Genomic DNA, 22,275 nt, shown 5'->3' with positions numbered 1-22,275 from the left:
TGCAACGGCCGCAAATGATACGGTTCTCTACCGTAGCAATAGGCCTATAGCAACAGTTTTTTGCCCTAATGTAATGGTTTTTAGGGGTTGCATTTGGTCGTTTATGTAGTAGTGAATTTGTTATCGATTACTAATAAATATAGCGCTATGTGAAACAAAAATTTCAAATATTACACTTATACTTCCTCCATTATATATTAGTTGCAACTTTAGAATTTTTAATTTCTCACCAATTAATGATACCCAAAAGTTGCTACTAATCTACGTTTTATTATCATTTTACCATCACTACTACAAAAAACGCCAAAGAGACCCGTCCAAAAAAGCCAAAGAGACTGCTTTAGAGGCGGTCTCTAGCTAAGCGGTCTCTTTGGCAAAGAGACTGCTTTGATGGAAACGGTCTCTAGAACGAAAAAACTAAGACCGCCTATTGCTGAAAGGCGGTCTCTAGAATGAGAAAACTAAGACCGATTATTGATGTTAGGAGGTCTCTTTTTTGGGAAAACTGAGACTGCCTATTGAACTTAGGCAGTCTCAGTTTTTGGAAAACAAAGACCATTTATCTAACTTCCCAGGTCTCTTGATGTTATTTAAAAATAAAAATAAAAATAGCTTATTTTATTTGATTTTGAAATCGTAACTTAAAATTACATTTCATCAAAATAAGTAATTGATTTTTATAGATTTATTATTTTTATACATGGTATAGAGTACCAAATTATACAAAATCCATAATTACATATGTATATATATATTAAAAAAAAAACCATTAATCCTATAAAATGCTTCTTCATCCTGAACTTCAACAACTCATTCGTATAGATCTTCGTCTTTCGCTTTGAATATGAACTGACCAATATGATTATAAGCTGCAATTAACATATAAGAATTAGCTTAACCCCAAAAAAATGTAGATAACAACGTCCTTATCACAAAAAAAAAAAAAAAAAAAAACAAATCCAGAATTTCAAAAGCAAATTCAAAAACCTAGAATTTAAATGATGGAGTACCCTGAAAAAACTACTCTAACCCAATTGAATTGATAAAATCATTAATAACCTATGAAAAATGAAAGAAAAGCATAACTGAACATAAATTTTTTATTAAAAAAAAATTACAACAAATTCGCTAATATTAATCCTCTTTAATAAATGACATAAATAAAATAATTTGTGAAATGAGATCTGACTTTCACTTTCAATACTCTCTTCCGTTTGGTAGTTTAAAACTACCATTCAAGAGGAGATCTAGTAATCCATTGTGATTTTGAGATGATAATTGTGATTTTGAGATGTATTTTCATCTAACTTAAAGATTGTAGACAACAAGATTTGTTGAAAAAATAAAATAAATTACGGAAACAAAATTCAGGAAAAATTACCAACAAATCGAAAATCAACTCATTCAGAAAATTAATTATACAGAAAGAAAGGATGAAGAAGAGAGAGAAAGAGAGACAAACCTTTGAACCCAAAGAGAGAGTACCAAATGTTCGGAGCAGGGGAATGACCAAACCATCGTAGACGCTGCCGCCGCGCAACAAGCGGTGATGAGGGATGTATGCGGCGGAATTGTTGGCAGGGCTGAGATGAGGAGAGAGAATGGGTGAAGGAGTATGAGTGAGAGTAATGAAAGTACAAATGTTAGAGGTGATTGCATGACTTACATCAAAATAGAGAGAGAAAATTAGGGGAAGGATTCTAAGGATGGAGGCTGTTAGAAGCAAGCTAGGGTTTTAAATGAGGAGGGAGTATAAAGGAGCGGTTGGGGTAAAGACGTAAAGGGGATTAAAGTGAAAATGATAAAGTTTTAAAAAAAGGAAGTATCGTGAAGCGTGAAAAAAAGCAAGAGACCGCCTAACTTAAATAGGTGGTCTAAGGTGTTAGGTGTAGAGACCGCCTAACTTAAATAGGCGGTCTAAGGTGTTATTCTAGAGACCGTTTTTTTAAGAACACGGGCCTCTCCATATTTAAATTACAAATAAAAAAATCAAGAGAGACCGGTTATCTTTGGTAAGGGTCTTTATTAAATTATACTTTTCTAAAATAGTATCAGAGAGACCCGTTATTTGTAATATTGGATCTCTTGAAACAAAGAGACCCGTTATTTAATCAAACGGTCTCTTATCTTAGGTCTCTTTGGCCATTTTTTTAGTAGTGCATGTAAGAAGATCTACAAGTAATCTACATTTTATTATCCTTTACTCATCAACTTATATGGAGATTAGTAACTATATTCAATAAACCATTGATCCAATATTGTTAGCAATACTAATATGATCTTATATATTCCTTAATTAGATTAGAACTCATGCGATGCATGGTATATAAAACCTATATACTTTTAGAATTAGTAATTTTCAAATTTTAGATTTTCATTAAAATTATGATATAGTATTGGTTCAACGTCACTTAATACATATTTCAATGCAGGAGATAATTTACTAATATGCTATTTAAAATTATTTCAAATTTATATATTTTAGTTGTAATGTAGAAGCTTCCAATATTTAAATTTAAAAAATGTTAAATATGAAAGCTTCATATAAAAATAAAAAAAATAAAAAAAAAATAAAAGAAAAAGAAAAGAAAAAAGATGAGATCCTCCTTGCATTTAGTATGTGGGAATTTTTTTATTAAACGAGCGACATATAGGCAGTGATGATGTCAGCATACTCTGTTTTAGTAATAGTTAATAAAGTAGATATTGGATAACATGTTATTCCAAGACACAAAAATTATTAAACTTGTAGTGTACATATACTAACTCTCGATCACTTGTTATTTTTAAAAATGAAATGATGCTCTTTATAATAAATTAACAATACAACTACGTACTATTTCTCTATCTGCATGTGTTTACCAAAAAGTGAATCACGCTACTTAATATTAATATTGGATGATAATTGATTATTAAAATGCTTAATGATTATTAATATTGTAATATACAAATACTAACACTCGATACATTGATTAAGCAAATAGTGATATTATGCAAAAATAATCATTTACAAAAAATAATAGTGAAGGGTTAAAATAAAATAGTGGAGGGTTATAATAAAATAAATTTGGATGAAAAATAACAGTTATCGGTTACTAAACAATATATAATTTTGTGAAAAAGGATTTAAAAATGCAAATAAGTAAAAGTTTTAAAATATGCTAATAATAATACTCAAATTTTTTTGAAACTTTCTTTACATCATCTTGTAAAGATATTTTCAACTAGCATTACTAGTTTTGTTTTCATTATAACGCACACCATTTATTAATCTTGTAACATAAAATAAATAGAAACTCTCCATCAATTGTTATTTTTTAGAAGGGAAACTATGCTTCTTAATATTGAGATAATTTACAACTAAATCTCGATAACAAGTGTTTATCAAAAAATGAAATTATGTTCTATAATATTTATATTAGATAATTAATTATTATAAAGGACAAATAGCACATCTCGATCAATTGTTATTTTTTAAAAAGTTAAATTTTGTTCCTTAATATGAATACTACTTGCAGGGAATATTTCAAGCATCCCACACTTGAGCCCCACTGTGATCACACACTTAAGTATGGTGGCGTCCAAAGGGAAGGAAGCTAGAGTTGAAGAGTCGCCAACAAGTTTTAGGAACTTGTAAACCGTTCACAAGGTGAAGGTTACACCCCTTCACGATCCATGAGATCACTAACTCCATAGTCGTCTGGAACCATGACTGGATATTCGGGGATGAAGGTACAAATTCAACCTAAAAGAGATTGAACCTGCCTAAAAATAGGCCTCTACTTTATTCTTCTCATATTTATATGCGCTTTCTGACTAACATACAATCAATATATTAACCCTAAACCTGTTTAATCTATGTTGGTTGTTATTAATGCACAAACAAATCTATTATTGGCGATCACTTGAATTATAACCATACTAGCCTAAAAAAAATTATTAATTATCTTATTAAGCGTGATTTCAAGTATAAATTCCCTTTAAACCTGCAAGAGAAGGCGTGATCAAGCAATAACAATAAATATCAAGCAACAATAATATAATTATAGACACAACAATCATCATAATAATAATATTCAATCTCAAAGCATAATAATATTAGCAAGATCTTAGGCATGATACTAACATGATTAATAACAAATCCTAGCATGTCACTAAGCATTAAAGATCAAAGCTTTAACCCTAACATGACACTAACATGATAAAAGAAATAGGAAGCAAACTAAGCATGATACTAGAAACATACATAATATTAGGAATTAATAATATAAACATGTTTTCTATATCAAAAGAATAATTAAATAATTAAATTACTTACTTTGATGCCTCGTATCTCTTTCTATCAAAACAATACACACGTTAATAACTTCAAGGAAAATATTAAATCAAACAATTAATTTTGATTTGGGACCAAACCCTCATAAATTATCAACCTTTCACGTCGACAACTTCGAACTTGGCTATGTGTGTCTAAGTCTCGTAAATGAGGAATGGTGTATTTTGAAAAGGTTAGGCTTAGAAAAAGGGGGAAAGAATAAGCCTCTAGAGAAGAGAATAGATGATTGTTGGTGATTTAAAAAACGGGGAAATATGACTCTATTTATAGAGAAAATAGTCCGAAAACGATAGAAAAGAATCAGAATTCGAATCGGAGTAAAATTGCTTGTGTCGCGGCGCGACAAGGTCCATCGCCGCGCGACAGCTCCGTCTCCGAGCGACAGGGTCCTGTCGTTTCGCGATGGAGAGCGCGTTTTCTAAAATCCGTACGGAATCCTTAATCTAATTAAATTAGATTAATTAAAGTCCGTACTTATCTTTTAAAATTAGATTTAATCTTTTTAAAACACTTGTTTTATTCCAAATTAAATTCTTTATTTTCTAAAAATATAATTACTTATCCTAATTCCACTAGAATTTAAGAGAACCTTCTAGATTATTCTAGAATATTAAAGTCAATCCTAATGATTTTAGGAATAATAATTAATGGGCCCTCCACTAGATCATTGGACCGTATATAAAACTTGTTTCGGGCCTAATTTAGTATTTTGGTCATAACTTCCTCATTATTCATCGGAATTGGGCTAATAATATATCGTTGGAAAGCTCTTTGCGAGCCCAATCCAACTACACTATTATTGGACCCTTATCATGGACCAAACTAAACTGGAATGGACATTTTCATAAACAGAGTACTTTTTCGAAAACAGAAATAAGGTATTTTTATTTAAAACAACCGCATCACAAGACTTTTCACACTTTCACTTTGTTCGATAATCAATGACGTGAAAGGTATTTATCACTGGGTTTGATTTTTGGGGAGAGACAATTAGGGGTCTACACTACTACATATATATATTTTTTTAAAATTTACAATTGTTAATTGCATCAATAACCAAATGTACATGATATTCACCATGTTAACATCTTCATACTTTAAACTTTTTTAAAGTATACACCGCCATTATTTAAAAACTATAACATAGGTTTTGAATATTAATTAAATAATTGTTGTTACAGTAATATAGTTAATGAATACTATTAAAATAACTATTGTTAATAAATAAATTAGAAACTTACAATCGTTACAACCCTTTTTATTTTTAAGATACCAGATTTTTTTTCTTTGTTTTAATTATTTCAATTTGAACTATCAATTTATTGACTCCAAACATTTGATGGATATGAAAGCTTCATGTTTGGTGCTAAAAATGAATATTAATTTTTTATTAACATGTCATCGTCATAAATCAAGGAGTTTAATCCATTGTGAAAAATCTTATTCCTAACATTTGTTACTGGTTAATAATCTATATTGAAAATATTTGATACTTTGATGCTTTAAATCTGGGAAAAATCTTGTTCACAAAAAATTTGGAAAAATTGATGAACATTGGAAATAAGGAATTTCAATTCATATAATACAGTACAATTCGATAGAACAAATGGTTGGGGTGAAAATGTAACATTATTTGTCTTCAAATTAATTTAATAATTTGAAAAATCAATACAAAAAAGCTAATATAAATTAAAAACATCCCTTTTTTCAGTTTTAATAATTAAATTCATATAAATCAACAAAATTTTACATACCAAATCTGTAACACAAGATAAATAAAATATAATTGAAAATTATTGTATAACAAAACATTGTATATTCGTATGAATTTCTCAAAAACAAACAAATTTTCAAGCAAAAAATGAAGAACAATTTTTACAGAAAATCTACAAGAACATAAGAAGAGAGAGAAGAAAGCGAAAGAAGAACCGCTTAAAATCGAAATTCAAACCTCAAAATTTTTTTAGCCAAAAATAATAAGCAGAAAATTAGTTGTGAAACATGATTCTAAACATTATAAAAAAAATATTAAACTATAGAAAAAATCTGGAAAAAAAAGAAGTGAATTTAAGAACATGAAGAACATTAGAAGAGAGAGAAGAGAGAAAACTGGACCAAAAAATATTCAGCCGAAAAAATGAGAGGAGAGAGAATTTGGTAGTTGGAAAAGTAGGTACATTAATTATGCCTAGAAAATACAAATCAGATTTTAAAATTTGATTTGAAATTTGGTTTAAATTTTGACTGAAAAGTTAAAATATAATATTTTGAGCCCCAAAACAGATACCTATCAAGCAATGACATGTCAGCGGTTTATACATGGCCTACATAAACCAGGTTTATGTGTAACCTTGGCCGTGAAATATGAGATACTATAGTGTATATATAAAAAAAATTATCTTCGGGCCCTCCTTATACCCAGCGCTTAATATTCAACTTGAAAGTGTAGGGTGGATGAGATTCGAACTCGTGATCTTTGTGTTACGCTGGCTCTAATACCATATTAGAGGACCAATTCAACCAAAAGTTTAAGCTGATGGTTGAGGCCCAGGAATATGTTTTATACTCTATCATGGAGAATGTATGTGTCACACCAAGCAACATTTTTCAAAACTGTTCGACTGAGATAACTATACTACGCTAGACTAATACTTTTTGTAAAAATAGATTAAGCAGCTCCTCATTGTTTAAGTGATCAATTTATTTTCTTTAATCACCTATATACCAACCATATTGATTGGGAAGACTTAATGGAAAAATTGATTCAAAATATCATAAAATGAATTTTAATTGGAAAATAGATCTTTATGTGGATCCTTATTCAAGTGATAAACCATGGATAAGGCGTAACACGACCCAATTATGTCTATTCATTTCCATTATAGTTGTTGACTCACGTTTTTTTTTTTTTTTTACATGTTCAAACTAAGTTGCAGCCATGTGTTTTTTTAATCACGAACTAGTGAGTAGTTCGGGCGTTGCTCCAGGATAGAGATGATAATATTAGATAGATATCCGCTAACCCGATTCACCCGTTTAAAATAAATGGACGAAACCTCGAAATAAATGGATGAAAAGCGGGTGACGGATGGAGTGGATGATGGATCGGATCAGACGTGGATGAAGAATTTTTCACTCGTTTAACATATATATAGGTTTTTTATCTAAGAATTTTAATTAAATTTTTTTAAAATATACAATAAAAAATACTTTATTTTGTTTCAAATATTTTTTTTTCAAAGAATATGTAGTTAGTGCTTCCTTTTTATTTGAAAAATAATAATAATTCATGGTAAAAATAACCATAAATTAAATTTTATGTGAATTTTTTTTATATATAAAATGTTTATCCATTAGTCACCCGATCCACCCATTTTATCCGCGGATGATGGATGGACAGATATGGAAGATGGGTGAAGCGGGTGATGGATGGATGTGGATGAAGTAATCGGAATGATGGATGGATGCGGGTGAAGCTCCACCCGATCCGCATCTGATCCATCGCTATCTTTACCCCAGGATACTACTTTTATAGTTGTACAACTGCTAGTTTTTAAGCGCATTTAATAGTATGTATGTAGTATGTATTCTCAATATTTTTATAGTATAATGGTATTTAGTATGCAACGTTAAAGCATAATTAGCTATTAGCCTAGATGGTTAAACAATAACTTTGCTTCTAAAACGTCAACGATTCAAACCTTCTTATCCATATATATATTTTTTTCAATATAGTTGAGATAACATGGAATATTGTTGGTAGTGCCGGCGACGTCGCATATTGAGGAATTGAGTAGATGACGTGGCACAATAAGGAGTTGAGTTAGTGAGGGGGTCTACGTGGAATAGAGACGTTTTTAGAAACGTCTTTTAATAGATTAGTATAGATTTACTCAGGACTATGTCTGGCAATTAGTCGTTAACTGTTAGCTATTTTGATTAGTTGCAACTTGCAAGTTGTTTTCATTAGTGGTCTACTTGTCTAGGTAAAAGTGTTTGATAAATAGTTACTCCGTATTAGGAATTTCCGTATTAGGAATTAACTAGATGAAGCCCGTGCGATGCACTGTTGTTTGAATTATTTTATATTTATTTATTTATTTATTTATGTGCTAAAATTTGTTATATATTTAGATAAAATTCCTGATCTCAAAAGATAATATTTTATATTTAATTAATTTAAACTGAGAAATCTCATTCGCCAATTTTGCTTATGTGTCATTTAAATTATTTAATTATAAAAGAAATTAATAATCTCGTATTTAATTGGCTACCACTAAAATTTATTATCCTACCTGGCGTGCTGAAAAAATTCAATCCTACGTGGCTATTTAAAAACTCGGGAAAAAAACTCCCCTTTATATATATATATATTAGATTGTTTTACTCCGTAGTAAAACCAAAATATTAAAAAGTTTTTTCAAAAATCATATAACGAATACATAAAGCTAAACTTTTAGCTTTATAATATATCTAACTGATACATAATATACTTTACAATTTAATATGGTTTTATTACTGTATGTAGGCCTATTAATCGGGTCGGATCATGAGTCATTTCTTCCAATTGGGTCACATCATGTTACGGGTCAAGAAATGTTCAATCCTAACCCAAATTTTTGAGTTCGGATCAACCCAACGGGTTTAGAACATTTTTTTTTTTTGCAAATTATAATTTTTTTTTTTTAATATTTCATGCTTACAATGCTATTTTTATTTTTATTTTTATGTATTTAATAGAATATTTTCACCAATATTATTATTAGTCATTACATGCCTACTACATAGTTTAAATCGTCACAAAAACACATCAAATCCTAACTAATTTTGAATCAATAATATATTTTAAATTTTACGAATAGATTTTAATAAATAACCCGAGTATCGCACGGGGCACAAAAGTAGTCTCTTCATATACCTTTTCTAAATGATTAAACAACTCTTTTTCTTCCCAAATCCTTTTAGCCTAACACCTCATTAGCCAGATTATATCATACCTGGTGAGTCATTGAGCTAAAACCCAACCCAACCCAACCTACTGAACCTAGTCCCAAACGTCTCAAGTGTTTAGATCCGTATTTTGGCGGGTGGTTGTGGGGGTTTCGTTGACAAAGGGGGTCAACAAAGGGGTCCCCGTCCCCTTGATAAATTTGAGTATTTGACAGAAAGAAAACACAATCAAACCTGATTCATTTCTTGGTACGAAGAACAGCGAAGTTGCGGCAACTTCCTAATTTGTCTCCACCCTATCCGCAAACAAACACACTTCTCCAGCACTTGAAATCATTCCAACCCTTCAATTTCTTCAATCAATTTTGCGGAATTCGACGAGAAGATGAGTTTTGCCGATTTAGAGGCAGGTAGGCCTTTGCCTTCTATTCGAAGGCAGCAGCAGCAGCAGCAACAAGACCCTTCTCAGGCTGTTGCAGCGGGTATTTTTAAGATTAACACGGCCGTGTCTTCTTTTCAACGTCTTGTTAATACCCTTGGTACTCCTAAAGATACCCTTGATCTTCGCGATCGATTGTGAGTTTTCCTAATTGTTTGATTAATTCATTGTATTGTGATTAGGGTTTTTTGTTTGATTTTGTGGGGTTAGGGTTTTTAGGTGATTGGTGGTGTTATTTGAATTGCTTTTATTGGTTTAGGGTTTGAATTATTTTGATTCCTCTATTTGGGTTGTTTGATGGGATGAACTAAGCTGAATTATTACAATTTGTAGTTGTTGATTGAATAAAATTGAATTGTTGAAATGGGTTATAATTGGGATACATTGTGGCATTGAATTATGATTTTGAATTTCTATGAAGGGAACTATTTTTGATGGTTTATGAAAATAATAACAATAACAAATTGTGGAGGATAGGGGGATTTGACAGTAACATTGCTCCCCCATCCCCATTTCCTACAAAAAAAGAGAATAGGAATTACTAGGTATTGTAGTCAATTGGGTTTGACACATTTCTAGTTTGTCAACCTAGAGCGAACGGGTCATTCCCTGAACACATTCATTCATAGCATATGAATACTGGATCCTAATTCCTAAGTCTGGCCAGCTTGTTATAGATGACGTTTGCAAGCTGAATTGCAGTCTATTAGAGTACTATTTTATGGATCAGCTTCTTGCAATTTGGGTATTATAATAATTATCGCCACAACCAAAGATTAATGAATCGTATACATTTGGGAGTATAGGGACTCTCAGAGTCAAAGGATTTTCATTATCTGGTGGATTGTGTTGTTGATGAAGGGAATCACCAAGTGTTACGAAGTATAATGTTTCAGTTTTCTATCATAGTGCTAAGTTTTAGTGGTTTCATACAGTTGATTAGTCTCCAGATAACACATGACAGAAATCTTAGTTGCTAGGATAAAATTGTTTACTTGATGCTTTTCATGCCACTCTATCCTAAATCAGTTGAAATTCGTTTACTTACAAGAAATTTGCAACCAATTTGAGATGGAAAGAAAGTGTTGCTAATGAGTAAAGTGAATTGCATATATGCTGTTAATTCATTTTATTTATTCTGTTATTATATTTATTTGTCTAGGCTTCTTTTACCTTATTTTTTCTCCATTGATCCCAATATAATTCCATTTTCATTAGTTTTGACATGGCAATACAATTTTCCTATACACAGTAGTTTATTTATCTCTTGTGACCTCTCATTAAGATTTACATTGTATGCAGACATAAGACGAGGTTACATATTGGGCAGTTGGTAAAAGAAACCTCAGCAAAGCTTAAGGAAGCCAGTGAAACTGATCAGCGCTTTGAAGTCGGTGTAAGTGCACATTTATGTTTTCATATAGCAATATTTACTTCCCTGAAATCTGTTGCCTGTTTGCACCATCCTGTATATATGTTTTTTTCCCCCCTCTCTTCTCTACTGTTGTTTTCAACATCTTTAGCTTTCAATGAATTTAGTCCTTTGTATGCTAGCTTCTGCTTCTCTTATACTTGGAATTTTCTTCACTTAACTGCAGGCTAGCAAAAAAATTGCTGATGCTAAACTTGCTAGAGATTTCCAAACAGTTCTCAAGGAATTCCAGAAGGCACAACGACTTGCAGCACAGAGAGAAACTGCATATTCTCCCTTTGTTCCAAAAGAAGTTTCAGCTTCTGGGTATTTCATATCTGCTCACTTTTATCTCTTTTGTTGTTTTATCTGCTTAAGATTCAAGTGTGAGTTGTGGAAGCTAATCATTTAATTTTATTGAGAGGAAGCCATTATTCCTTTAATATGTCTTTGATCGCAGATATGGATGATTGGACATTGAGTGATTTGAGTCTACTTTTTTTTGTCGTGTTTGATTTTGTTTCAAGTTTTTTAGTGATGTGATAATGCATGTTGAAGGAAATAGTCAGAGATGTGTACTTAATATGTTGATCCACTATTTTCGAAATTGGGGTGGGAGAATTAGTAAATAACTTTATTACTGGAAACTTGGGAAGTAGCCTGTGTGTTCCCTTGACATGTCCGATAGTTTTATTGTACAAGAAAAGGTTTATGGGCCTTTTAGGAATAACTAACACAGATTAAACATTGATTCCCTCTCCCATTTTGTCTCTCTCTTATGACCTTAGAAGATTTTGAATCCCTCAAGCTCTATCAATCTCCCCAAGTCCTCAACTTTTTTACTTTGGTTTTTCACTCTCCTTGTAAAATTAAAGTTTGCAGGGTAATGATACAAAACTTTTCAAGTTGAATTAATCCACATATACCATATTTGGGATGGTGCAAGGGAGTTGGAAAAATCGTGCAGGGGTGGCTGGATTGGGAATAGAGTTTGGGTCTTTGAATTTGAGCAATAGGACTTCTATGTGTAGTGGTTCTGGTTGGTGTCACAGAGATTTCCTTAGAATGGAGTGAGGTGAATGCAGGTTTTATATGAGGAATAAAGGAATGACAAGTCGTATTTGTCATTCAATCTCAGGAGGAGGTGTTCACTTGTGTCTTAAACTCAATTAATCAAATCAACAAAGCGTGTCAAGGTTGGTCCCCGGTATATGGTTCCTCCGAATTCACTTTCGACTTTTTGGCTGAATAAGGGTTCTTGAGATCCAATCTTGATTCTGTCCTTTATATTCTACTTGTATTATGTGAAAAGTGTAGCTTGGGGACTTGATTTGAGATGGAGTGGAATATTTTTCTTATGTATGATGGGAACAAATTGAAACTAAATGTTTGTGCGTAACTTGAACAAGGTTTGGAGTTCTACTCAACTAACTTGATAGCCCATGATAAATCTCATGATTTCTTCTTAATTATGGATAACTAGTTTGGCCCTCTTGTTGAAATGTTATGTAGTTATGTACAAGTTCTTACCATTATGCTGGCTCTAGGAATGAGTAATTGAGTATGAAAGTCTTGGTCCATGTACAAAATTCTCAGTAGTCACTTGATGTAACATTCAAAGTTATGAGACAATCTAACCTAGGACTTCAATACTTAGTATTGTGTTTACATTTTTAGGTTTGGGCCAATATTAGTATTGTGTTTCTGATCCGGGATAATGAGTAAGGCATTTATCTGCGACCAGGGCTGGCTTGAAAGTGTCAGGGTATTTTATGGTTGGGGTGTGAGCCAGTGAAGAGGTAGAGAGATGATGGAGTAATAAAGTAGCCTTTCTCCTCTTTAAAGTCTAACGAAACAAAATGGGAATGGAGGATGTTAAATTAATAATTTCCTTTCCTTTGCCTTTCTTGAAACAAAAGATTACTTTAACAGTGCAATATTACTTTTAATTTTTTATTTCAATTTCAAGAGTTAAGTGGTATATTTATATTATAGTAATTTTTACTCTTTCAAATTAGGTTGATATCATCGTAATAAATTCTCTGAGCTAATGTTTTGTAGTTAAAATGATATATCTGTTGTGTAAGGTGGTGCAGTGCTATGTCTTTTGAATGTGTATTTGATTATCTTGTATTGGGTGCAGGTCTAGTGGAAATGATGAAGAGATAAGCTCATTTCAAAGGCAGGAGCAGCAGTCGCTTTTATTGGAGTCTAGAAGGTGAGTGATGGTTCTCTAGAATGACTGTTGGTTTAACCTCTAAAATGTTTTCTATTTCTATATTTGAAGATTATCAAAGAAAAGTTACTACCTAATTATGACCTGACGAAAGTTGATGTCAGATTTAGGGTCTTAAGATTTTAACATAACACATTCCTCCCTCGTCCATGAAGAATAATGGGGAAAAGAGACTGTACACCTTATTTTTGTCCTGCCTGGAGGCCCAGGACTAGTGCTTCAAACACATACAGCGTGAGGAGTGAGGTGGAGGAGATTATTGTCAATGGTAGCTTAGTTAACATAGTTGACCCTTGTGCATGCTTCACTCCCAGTCTTCCCTAGATTTGACCGGAAAATAAAGACATCTCATTTAAATTGCAACTATTTTCTTTGATTTTTCCTTTTTTTTTTTGAAACAAATTTCTCCTTTTGAAACTGTACTTAAATGGTTTTTATTTGAAATGTTGTGGATCTTCAGAAAATAGTGTTAAATCTGTAGAGGAATATTGCTCTCATGACTGGAGCCATCTTAAAGAATTTATATTTTGAAGTATGAAGCTTTAGCCAATTGTTATACGTATTATTGCTTTTTTTATTTTTTTTATTTATTATTATTATTATTATTATTATTGTTATTATTATTATTATTATTATTATTATTATTATTATTATTATTATTATTATTATTATTATTATTATTTTTTATTAAGTTTGCATAGATATTCTTTACCCATTATGTTTTAAGTTTCATAAGACAGATGCTTTAAGTTATAGCTGGTTTGAATGCTGTATGGTCAGAAAGTTCATTAAATTTCTATGTCAGAAATGTGTTCTTGTATCTATCCATCACCAATTCTTTTGACTTCCTTGATTTTTTACAGACAGGAGGTAGTGCATCTGGATAATGAGCTGGTTTTTAACGAGGCTATTATAGAAGAGAGAGAGCATGGGATTCAGGAAATCCAACAGCAGATCGGTGAAGTGAATGAAATTTTTAAAGATTTGGCAGTGCTAGTTCATGATCAGGGTGTTATGATTGGTGAGAATTTAAATTAAAAAAAAAAAGTAGTCACATTTTCTTTTTAGGAAAAATTTGAAAATAACACCACATATTTTATGAAAAATGGATTATAACACCACATAATCTCAAACTTTTATTATAACACTACATAATCTCAAACTTTTATTATTATACCACAATAAAACCCAAAAATTGGATTTCACCACCACTTAACGGGTTCTTGGATGGAATCCGTTAGTGGGGCCCACTTTGAACATGTGCCAATGCTACATTGGTTAAAAATTTAAAAGAAAAACGAAAAAAAAACCTAAACCAAACCCAGCCACCACTGACAGCCCTACCCCTCCACCGCCGGTAACCATACTTCCCCCACCGTCGGCAGCCATACTCCCCCACCACCAGCCAAACCCCCTGCTTCACCATTAGAACCACCGTATCAAGCCCTCCTTTTTCGATCTCCACCCAAAAAACCCAACTACCGTTTTCCCCTCCTCGAAAACCCCCTAGCCACCACACCACCACCACTAAAATGACTGGAATCAACAAACCTAAACCCAGATTTGTCGATCCAAGTACAGTGGACGTGGCTGCCCTAGAGTGGACGTCCCAAGTCGTTGGATGGTTTCGCGAGTAGGTCATCGCTGCCGGCAAGGCGAGTAGGTAGTCGCTCGATTTGGTACAGTTGAGATGCAGGTTGCTGTCCTAAGGTGGGTTGGTGCAGTCGCGATATAGTTGCGGGGGCTAGGGTGATTTTCGGGGAGGGGGAAGGGGGAATTAGTGGTGTCGACGGTTTTGGTGGGGCCAGGGGATTCCGGCGGGAGGTTAGGGGGTTCCAATGGTTGGGTCAGGGGGTTTCGGTGGTTGTGTTTGGGCTGTCGACGGCTTGGGCCGGTGGTTCCGGTGGCGGGCTGGGTTGAATTAGGATTTAAGGTTTTTTTCTTTTTATTTTTTATTTTAATTTATCTTTTTTTTTTTGAAAACAAATCATTGAATGACACGTGTCCACAGTGAGGCCCACTAACCGATTCCATCCAAGAATTTGTTAGATGGTGGTGAAATCAAATTTTTTGATTTTTTCGTGGTGTTATAATAAAAGTTTGAAATTTTATGTTGTTATAATCCATTTTTTGTGAAATTTTTGGTGTTATTTTCTAATTTTTCCTTCTTTTTAATACTATTACTTGTTCAAGTGAAATATCTCCTGCATCACTTGTGAAGTTGTTAACAATTTTTTAATCTTTCAGATGATATCAGTTCAAACATTGAAGGTTCCCATGCTGCAACTATGCAAGGAACTACCCAACTTCTCAAAGCTTCAAAGTACCAAAAATCTAGTTCTTCTTTGGTAAGCTGCAACTTGAGCTAACTAATTTTTATTTAAAATGTAATCCATACTTAGGCTACCATTTGTTTTTCATTATGTGTGAATGGCAAGGATTAGCATTATGATCAATAGGGAAATTGGAACAAACTGATTGGTAGATTGATGCTCTTGTGTTTGTATTATGTTATTCACTAAATAAAAATGTAGGAAATTAGGAATGTTGATCTCTTAACTCTTTAGGTTATGTCAATATTGTTACATGGATTCCATAGGGGTCTGCTATTGAAATGATTGTCCCTTGATCGTGTTATTCATCTACTTAGGTAAACTGGGTTTTAAAAATTAACCTTCTTGATGTGTAACATGCATTCACTTTATATTTACTCATAACTTAGTTATATTTTTGGCTCTAAATAGACTTTTGTTGCCAAGTCCTTGATTGCTGTCTTTTGTGGAATGAACATCATTCTTGATAAAATTTTGGACGCTTAGCACTATATTCTTATTAATCCTTGACTGTTGTTATCTTTCTAGCTAATTTGACGACGAAGTTCTTCTGAATCTGCAGGTGTGTTTGCTCTTGGTGATATTTGGTATTATCCTTCTCATTGTGGTCATAATAGTTGTGTTTTGAAGAGGAAAACGCCTTCAAATCTAGTGTTGAATTTCGAGCAACCAAATTTATGCCCGCACCATGTCTTTCAAACAATGGTGCTGTAAGAATGTTCAGGAGTGTTAAGGTTGCTCTGTGCTGGTAAATAAAAGATTGATCTAATACTTGTACAGTCTCCTAAAATATTATCTAGTCCGTTTCTGACCTGTGTCAATGGATGCTATGACTTAATAATATGTACAAATGAAAAGTATATTCATATATGTATGCGCATCTTTTTCTTGGTTTGAAAAGTACGCTGAAAATGGGTTTTGAACTTTTGGTATCATGGCTCTCTATGCTGCTACATGTCGAACAGCTTATTCTCGGTTCTAAAGATGACTACAGATGGAAACGAAGAGATAAAATTATGTGTCTTGTTTTTTCTATACATGTCCGAGTAATTTTTAGCCCATAATATTGTGTACTTGCCTGAAGGCTACTACTGTAGCACTTTGGCATGAGGGGAGTTGTAGTAAAAAAATAAAGGACCTCGATCAGATTTTAGCCCTCACGATTTATTTGGTCTAGTTTGCGCGCGAGACACTTGGGAGTAGATGGTAGTCGTAGTTACAAAACAGATATTTTGGTAAATTCTAAATTTCCATAAAAATAGTTTTTCGTTAATTGGATTTTTTGAGGGGCTATCATGGTTCCACATCAGTCCTCTTGTCCAATAGGAATATTGGTCGGACTCTTGCTAAATATACACATGTGGTATATTACGTATCAAATCTTGTGGCCTTCTAAACCAGATATTTGTCTAATTTACTCAATTATCCATAACATCAATGGCATGTTGTCCTTCGTTGATCACTTTGAACTTGTTTAGTACACTGTACACCTCTCATTTAACGTACTCATTCTTATTTACTTGGGCGTGTTCGGCGCTAGGTTTTGAGTAGTTTTAGTATTTAACAAAAAATGTGAGTGTTTGACAAAGTAGTGGTTAGTGATGGAGGTAGCTTTTATGAAAAATTAGAAAGATTAGCTTTTGAAATTAGAAGTACCTTTTGAGGTAATTGTTGAAAATTTAATCCATAGTTTTAAAAATAAAATATTGATTTTTATATGTAACAGCTAGTCAATCGCTACTTTACCGAACACTCATATCTAAATTATTTATCTTCACGGCAAACAGCTTTTTAACAGCTAATAACTACCTACACAGCTAACACGTACCTCCACAACTACAACTACCTTCACAGCTATATTTTGCTGAACAAGCCCTATAGCTTCAAAACATCGGTAATAGATCTCGTACTTACCATAGGTCTTAATTAAGGATAAGAAATTAAAAAGCAAACAGTGTCGTAAAGGATAGACATTACATTAGAGAGGTAATGATTATTATGAAATTAAAAAAAGCATTAAAAAAACAGAAACAAAAATATCCAAAAAAAAAAAGAAGAAAAGAAAAAACAAGAAAATGAAAACCCAAAAAGCAGTGTAATTGCATTCCAATTCCCCCATTGGTGACTCTTTCGATACCGCCTGCTGCCAGTCTCTTCAAATACTCACTTTCTCTCTCCTCCATTTTCTCTCTCGTCTTTATCACAACTATTACAATTCAATCTTCAACCCCTTCAATTTCCCAATTTCAATTACTAGGTATTTTTTTTCGAACCTTAAACCCTAATTATCCCCTACAAAAATCTCATCTATTTTGAATTTGAGGAATTGTATATAGAAATCAGTGAATTGTTCATCTAATGGGAGAATCGTCGTTGACGGCGGCGAGTAACGGTAATAGTAACGGCGGTAGTACGCCGGCGCCGTTTCTGAGCAAGACGTATGATATGGTCGATGATCCTTCAACTGATTCTGTGGTTTCATGGAGTTGTAATGGTAACAGTTTTGTTGTTTGGAATGTTCCTGAGTTTGCTAAAGATCTTTTGCCTAAGTTTTTCAAGCATAACAATTTCTCCAGCTTCGTTCGTCAGCTTAATACTTATGTTAGTTCTCTTTTTCTCTTGTTTAATTCTTAGTTTTTAATTATTGTTGGTATTGATTATAATTGAAATTGTTGAATTTGAATTTGATTATGTTTTTGGGATTGAATTTTGAATGGGTTTTGAATCTGTGACTAGGTTTTTGAATTTGTGTAGAGTTCTTCGATCATGTTTATCTCTGTTTATGAAGTGATTTTTGGAAGTGATATAAGTTGGATATGGTTTAATAAGTTCGGATAAGGGTTACCCGAAGTTTAATCTACCGGGTAAATTACGATTTAGTAAGTTCGGATGACTTTAGGTAAGTGAATTACAGGTGAAAAGAACATACATGGAATAACTTTATGAGAATTAGGAGGTTTCTGGGTTTAGGGTTAAGGAATAAAGTTATGATCAAGGATCTTTTGATGTCTCGTCAATGGTGGGTTACTACCGGCTTTATTGTGTGTAATAAGCCCCCGAGGTAGGGTTGAGGACCGTCTGTGCCTTTTGGGTGGGCACTGTGGGTCTGTGGCATCGCTTACCAGTCTTAATCGAGTGTCTCCGATGATGCATACTTACTGCGTGGATGATGTCTTGATTCGTTAGCATACTTTTTGTTCGTTTTATATCGGGTCTAAATTTAATTTGAACCCATTGTCCTCTATAGTTTTACAAGCATCTACCTGATTAATATTTTTTTGAATCAAGTTTCTTGTATGATTATATTGTCTACCGTAATAAACACTACCATCTAACTGTTATCACGAGTTCAACATTTTAAACATTACATACAAGTATATGATGGTATGACCTATAATCCAGCTAAGTGAGAAAAAGAGGGAGCCACTTTGTGGATGTATTGGATCATTCATTCGTTGCTTATTAATGTCTCAATATTGTGTGTTTTAAGTTTTGCAACAGTTCTTAGAGTTTGGATATCTTTCTGCTTTAAGTAATAGTGGCTGGATGCTTCCATGGCTAATGAGGGACAGGTGCTCATCTTTTCAAACACTCTATACTGATTTATGATAATTCCTTGTAGAATATAGTAGAATTTATGAATTCTAGGTCTTTACTCATGGAAAAAGATAAGTGAGTTGGCCTGGGATTAATTTAGCTGTAAAAAAAAACTATGAGTAATATGGGGACATCTTTTTTGACAAAAAGAATAATGCAGTTGGAACAGGGGACTATTATGCATTAGACTTGAGACATTATAGAGTTGTTTATTTGCATACAGAACTGTGTATGTGCTCAGGGTACGCACTTGCCAATTCCAGTACTCCTGGCAGGATAAGACAAAGGTTACTGGATTACTGGAGGGAAAGCTTATTATTGCATTTGATATTAGGAGCTTAGAATTTCTTTCAAGCCCTTCTATTTTGCTTGTTATGTCAGAGGGCTTTTTTGCTGAAGTCTTACAGACCATATATTAAATGGAGAAACTGCTGTAACCACATGGAGTATGAATGCGTGCATTGTGTATTTGTGTGTGTCTTTTTTGGTGTGTAATTCATAAGAATTTGCAAAGGTCTTATATGAGTATATGCTTTTTTGGAAGCACTGAATGACTTAGACAATCTCTTTCCTAACATATGTGCAATTAACCTTATATATTACTTAAATATTGAATGCATAGTGCGTCAAATTATCATCTGGCCGTATTGAATGCAACCTTTCATTTTTTTTTTCCTGCTCTAACCAGGGTTTTCGGAAAGTTGATCCAGACCGCTGGGAATTTGCTAATGAGGGGTTTTTAAGAGGTCAGAAACACTTGTTGAAGAGTATCGCTAGGCGCAAACCGGTTAATGCTCACCCTCATCCACAACAATCTTCAATTCAAAACACTTCTGCTAAATCATGTGTTGAGGTAGGTAAGTTTGGCCTTGAAGAAGAAGTTGAAAGGCTTAAAAGGGACAAGAATGTTCTTATGCAAGAACTTGTTAGGTTGAGGCAACAACAGCAAGCAACAGATAACCAGTTACAGAGTGTTGGGCAGCGCGTTCAGGGCATGGAGGAGAGGCAGCAGCAGATGATGTCGTTTCTCGCCAAAGCTATGCAGAGGCCAGGCTTCTTGGCCCAAATAGTGCAGCAGCAAAATGAAAGCAACAGACATGTCACAGGAGGCAATAAAAAGAGGAGACTTCCTAATCATGATGAAGAAGGTGCTGGAACAGAAAGTATGCATACTGACTACTCTGATGGTCAGGTTGTTAAATATCAGCCTTTGATAAACGAAGCTGCTAAGTCAATGCTTAGAGAGATCTTGAAATTAAATGGACCCCTGCTTGACCAGTCGCCCAAGGACCCTAATAATTTTTTGCTTGATCATGTGCCTGCTGCGTCCAGTGTAGTAGACTGTGGCAGCTCCTCTACTCGAACCTCAGGAGTGATTCTTTCTGAAGTAGCACAGTGTTCTAAGCAGTCGTTCATTCCTGAAGAAACAGGGTTTTCCAGCAATAATGCTTTAAATTCAGAAATTCATTCTTCTTGCCCTGTGGGAAGTGACCCAGCTAAAGAAATTCAAATCCCTGAAATTGATTTGTCAAGTTCTCAAGAAGATGCATTGATGTCAGAGTTAAACCAAGTGCTTCATCCTGAGAGCAGTCTTAAACTTCCTGATATGACTTTCTCTGTGACCCAGAATCCTGATGTTGGTTTTACAGATTCATTGTCAACGGTTCAAAATGGGACATTACCAAAAGGTTCAGAGGAATATTCTCCCAGTCCTGATCTGGATGTTTGTCTTCCTGGAAGTAATGATGTATTCTGGGAGCAATTTTTCCCCATGAGCCCATTGGGTGAAAATACAGAAGAGGTTGATTCTAGTACACCAGAGACCGGCATTACTAGGGAGCTTGAAATAGGCGAAGATAAGGGATGGGAGAAACTGCACCATATGAATCGTCTAACTGATCAAATGGGTCTTCTTACAGCAGAGATGGGAAGGATTTGACCTCAGCAACCAACTTTGTATATCTCAAGTCATTTTGAGGTAAATGTACAGATCACAAATTTTGCATGTCATTTTGTTTCTTCTAGACTTGTTGATTTAGTCAGGCAATGTTCTAAAGCTTCTATCCCAGTGTCAATAGTTATGAATATTACAAAGATGTGAATCATATTTTAGCTTTGTAAAACCTTAGCTGTATGATGTGACTTCTGCAGTATGGAGTCTATTTCCTGATAAGAGGCTAGGTTAAGTTTTTGTTACTGAACATCAAAGAATCTATTTGCTTACAACAAGTCCTTTTCAGGTTTGTGGTTCATGCTGTTGGCTGAGAAAGATATCATATACCCAAAGCTCTGGTGATGGGAAGCATGAAAGGGTTTTTAGTTATTTTTGAAGTTGTATTAATAAGTTTCTTTTTTTTTTGTTGTCAAATTACCCTTTCAAATCCACATGCATCCTTTCATCTTTTTATGAGATAATTCAATGAATATATCCTGATGTATGTTGAATGAGGATATTTGGTTGTAAAATATGATGCAGCAAGGTTGTCCATTAATCATTCTCATAGCTTTCTAAAATTATTAGGCATTCTATCCATTTCACCTCCTAAATTTGGCAAAGGATCTATACTTCTATGGTCGCCTTAGAAGAGCTGTTGATTTGATGCTATTTTTGAGGTATGGCTCAGCTTTCGTAGTCTGCCAAAAATAGAAGACTGGCCTAGCCTGTTGAATTAACCCTGGCAGTTCAGGCTGTGGTGTTGTCCTAACCCCACTAGAGGTTTGAAGAGGGATGGGTAGCATAGGTTGTTAGAGCAGGTGGGGTTTGCTGTGGCCTGTCAAGCACTTGGAATTGGTGCCAATATGAAGCGAGTTTTATGATAGTAGGAAGCTTTTTGGTTTATGAGTGCCTTTTTTTAGGATATTCTGATAAATGGTTGTTCTTTGTTGGGATACCTTGGATCACTTCCCTAAGATGGCAGAAATAATGTTGCAAATGGGTTTATTCACGTTCTGAAGTTTGCACTCACTCATATT

General features: G+C 33.6%; 2 protein-coding genes across 2 annotated transcripts; both read left to right on the top strand.

Annotated features, from left to right (window-relative positions):
- The first annotated feature begins 9,521 nt into the window (after positions 1-9,521).
- Positions 9,522-16,595, top strand: LOC145564207 (syntaxin-22-like). Its single transcript, XM_081624536.1, has 7 exons — positions 9,522-9,862; positions 11,028-11,121; positions 11,324-11,463; positions 13,280-13,354; positions 14,236-14,393; positions 15,620-15,720; positions 16,268-16,595. The coding sequence occupies exons 1-7, from the start codon at positions 9,672-9,674 to the stop codon at positions 16,331-16,333; spliced, it is 825 nt and encodes a 274-aa protein (XP_081480662.1). The 5' UTR covers positions 9,522-9,671; the 3' UTR covers positions 16,334-16,595.
- A 1,160-nt stretch (positions 16,596-17,755) lies between these two features.
- Positions 17,756-22,102, top strand: LOC145562593 (heat stress transcription factor A-1-like). Its single transcript, XM_081622916.1, has 3 exons — positions 17,756-18,306; positions 19,991-21,280; positions 21,543-22,102. Exons 1-2 carry the CDS (start codon positions 18,064-18,066, stop codon positions 21,239-21,241), a joined length of 1,494 nt encoding a protein of 497 aa, XP_081479042.1. The 5' UTR covers positions 17,756-18,063; the 3' UTR covers positions 21,242-21,280; positions 21,543-22,102.
- The last annotated feature ends 173 nt before the right edge of the window (positions 22,103-22,275 follow it).

Source organism: Chenopodium album, chromosome 10, assembly GCF_948465745.1.
Source record: "Chenopodium album chromosome 10, dcCheAlbu1.1, whole genome shotgun sequence".
In the NCBI taxonomy this organism is placed as follows: Eukaryota; Viridiplantae; Streptophyta; class Magnoliopsida; order Caryophyllales; family Amaranthaceae; genus Chenopodium; species Chenopodium album.
This window is presented reverse-complemented; position numbering and strand designations above follow the sequence as displayed.

Bases quoted from the DNA above. Each gene is read 5' to 3' on its own strand.
- LOC145564207 (XM_081624536.1), top strand. From the start codon at position 9,672: ATGAGTTTTGCCGATTTAGAGGCAGGTAGGCCTTTGCCTTCTATTCGA. The intron at 11,122-11,323 runs GTAAGTGCACAT...ACTTAACTGCAG, and splicing joins ATCAGCGCTTTGAAGTCGGT to GCTAGCAAAAAAATTGCTGA. The intron at 11,464-13,279 runs GTATTTCATATC...TATTGGGTGCAG, and splicing joins AAAGAAGTTTCAGCTTCTGG to GTCTAGTGGAAATGATGAAG.
- LOC145562593 (XM_081622916.1), top strand. From the start codon at position 18,064: ATGGGAGAATCGTCGTTGACGGCGGCGAGTAACGGTAATAGTAACGGC. The intron at 18,307-19,990 runs GTTAGTTCTCTT...TGCTCTAACCAG, and splicing joins TTCGTCAGCTTAATACTTAT to GGTTTTCGGAAAGTTGATCC.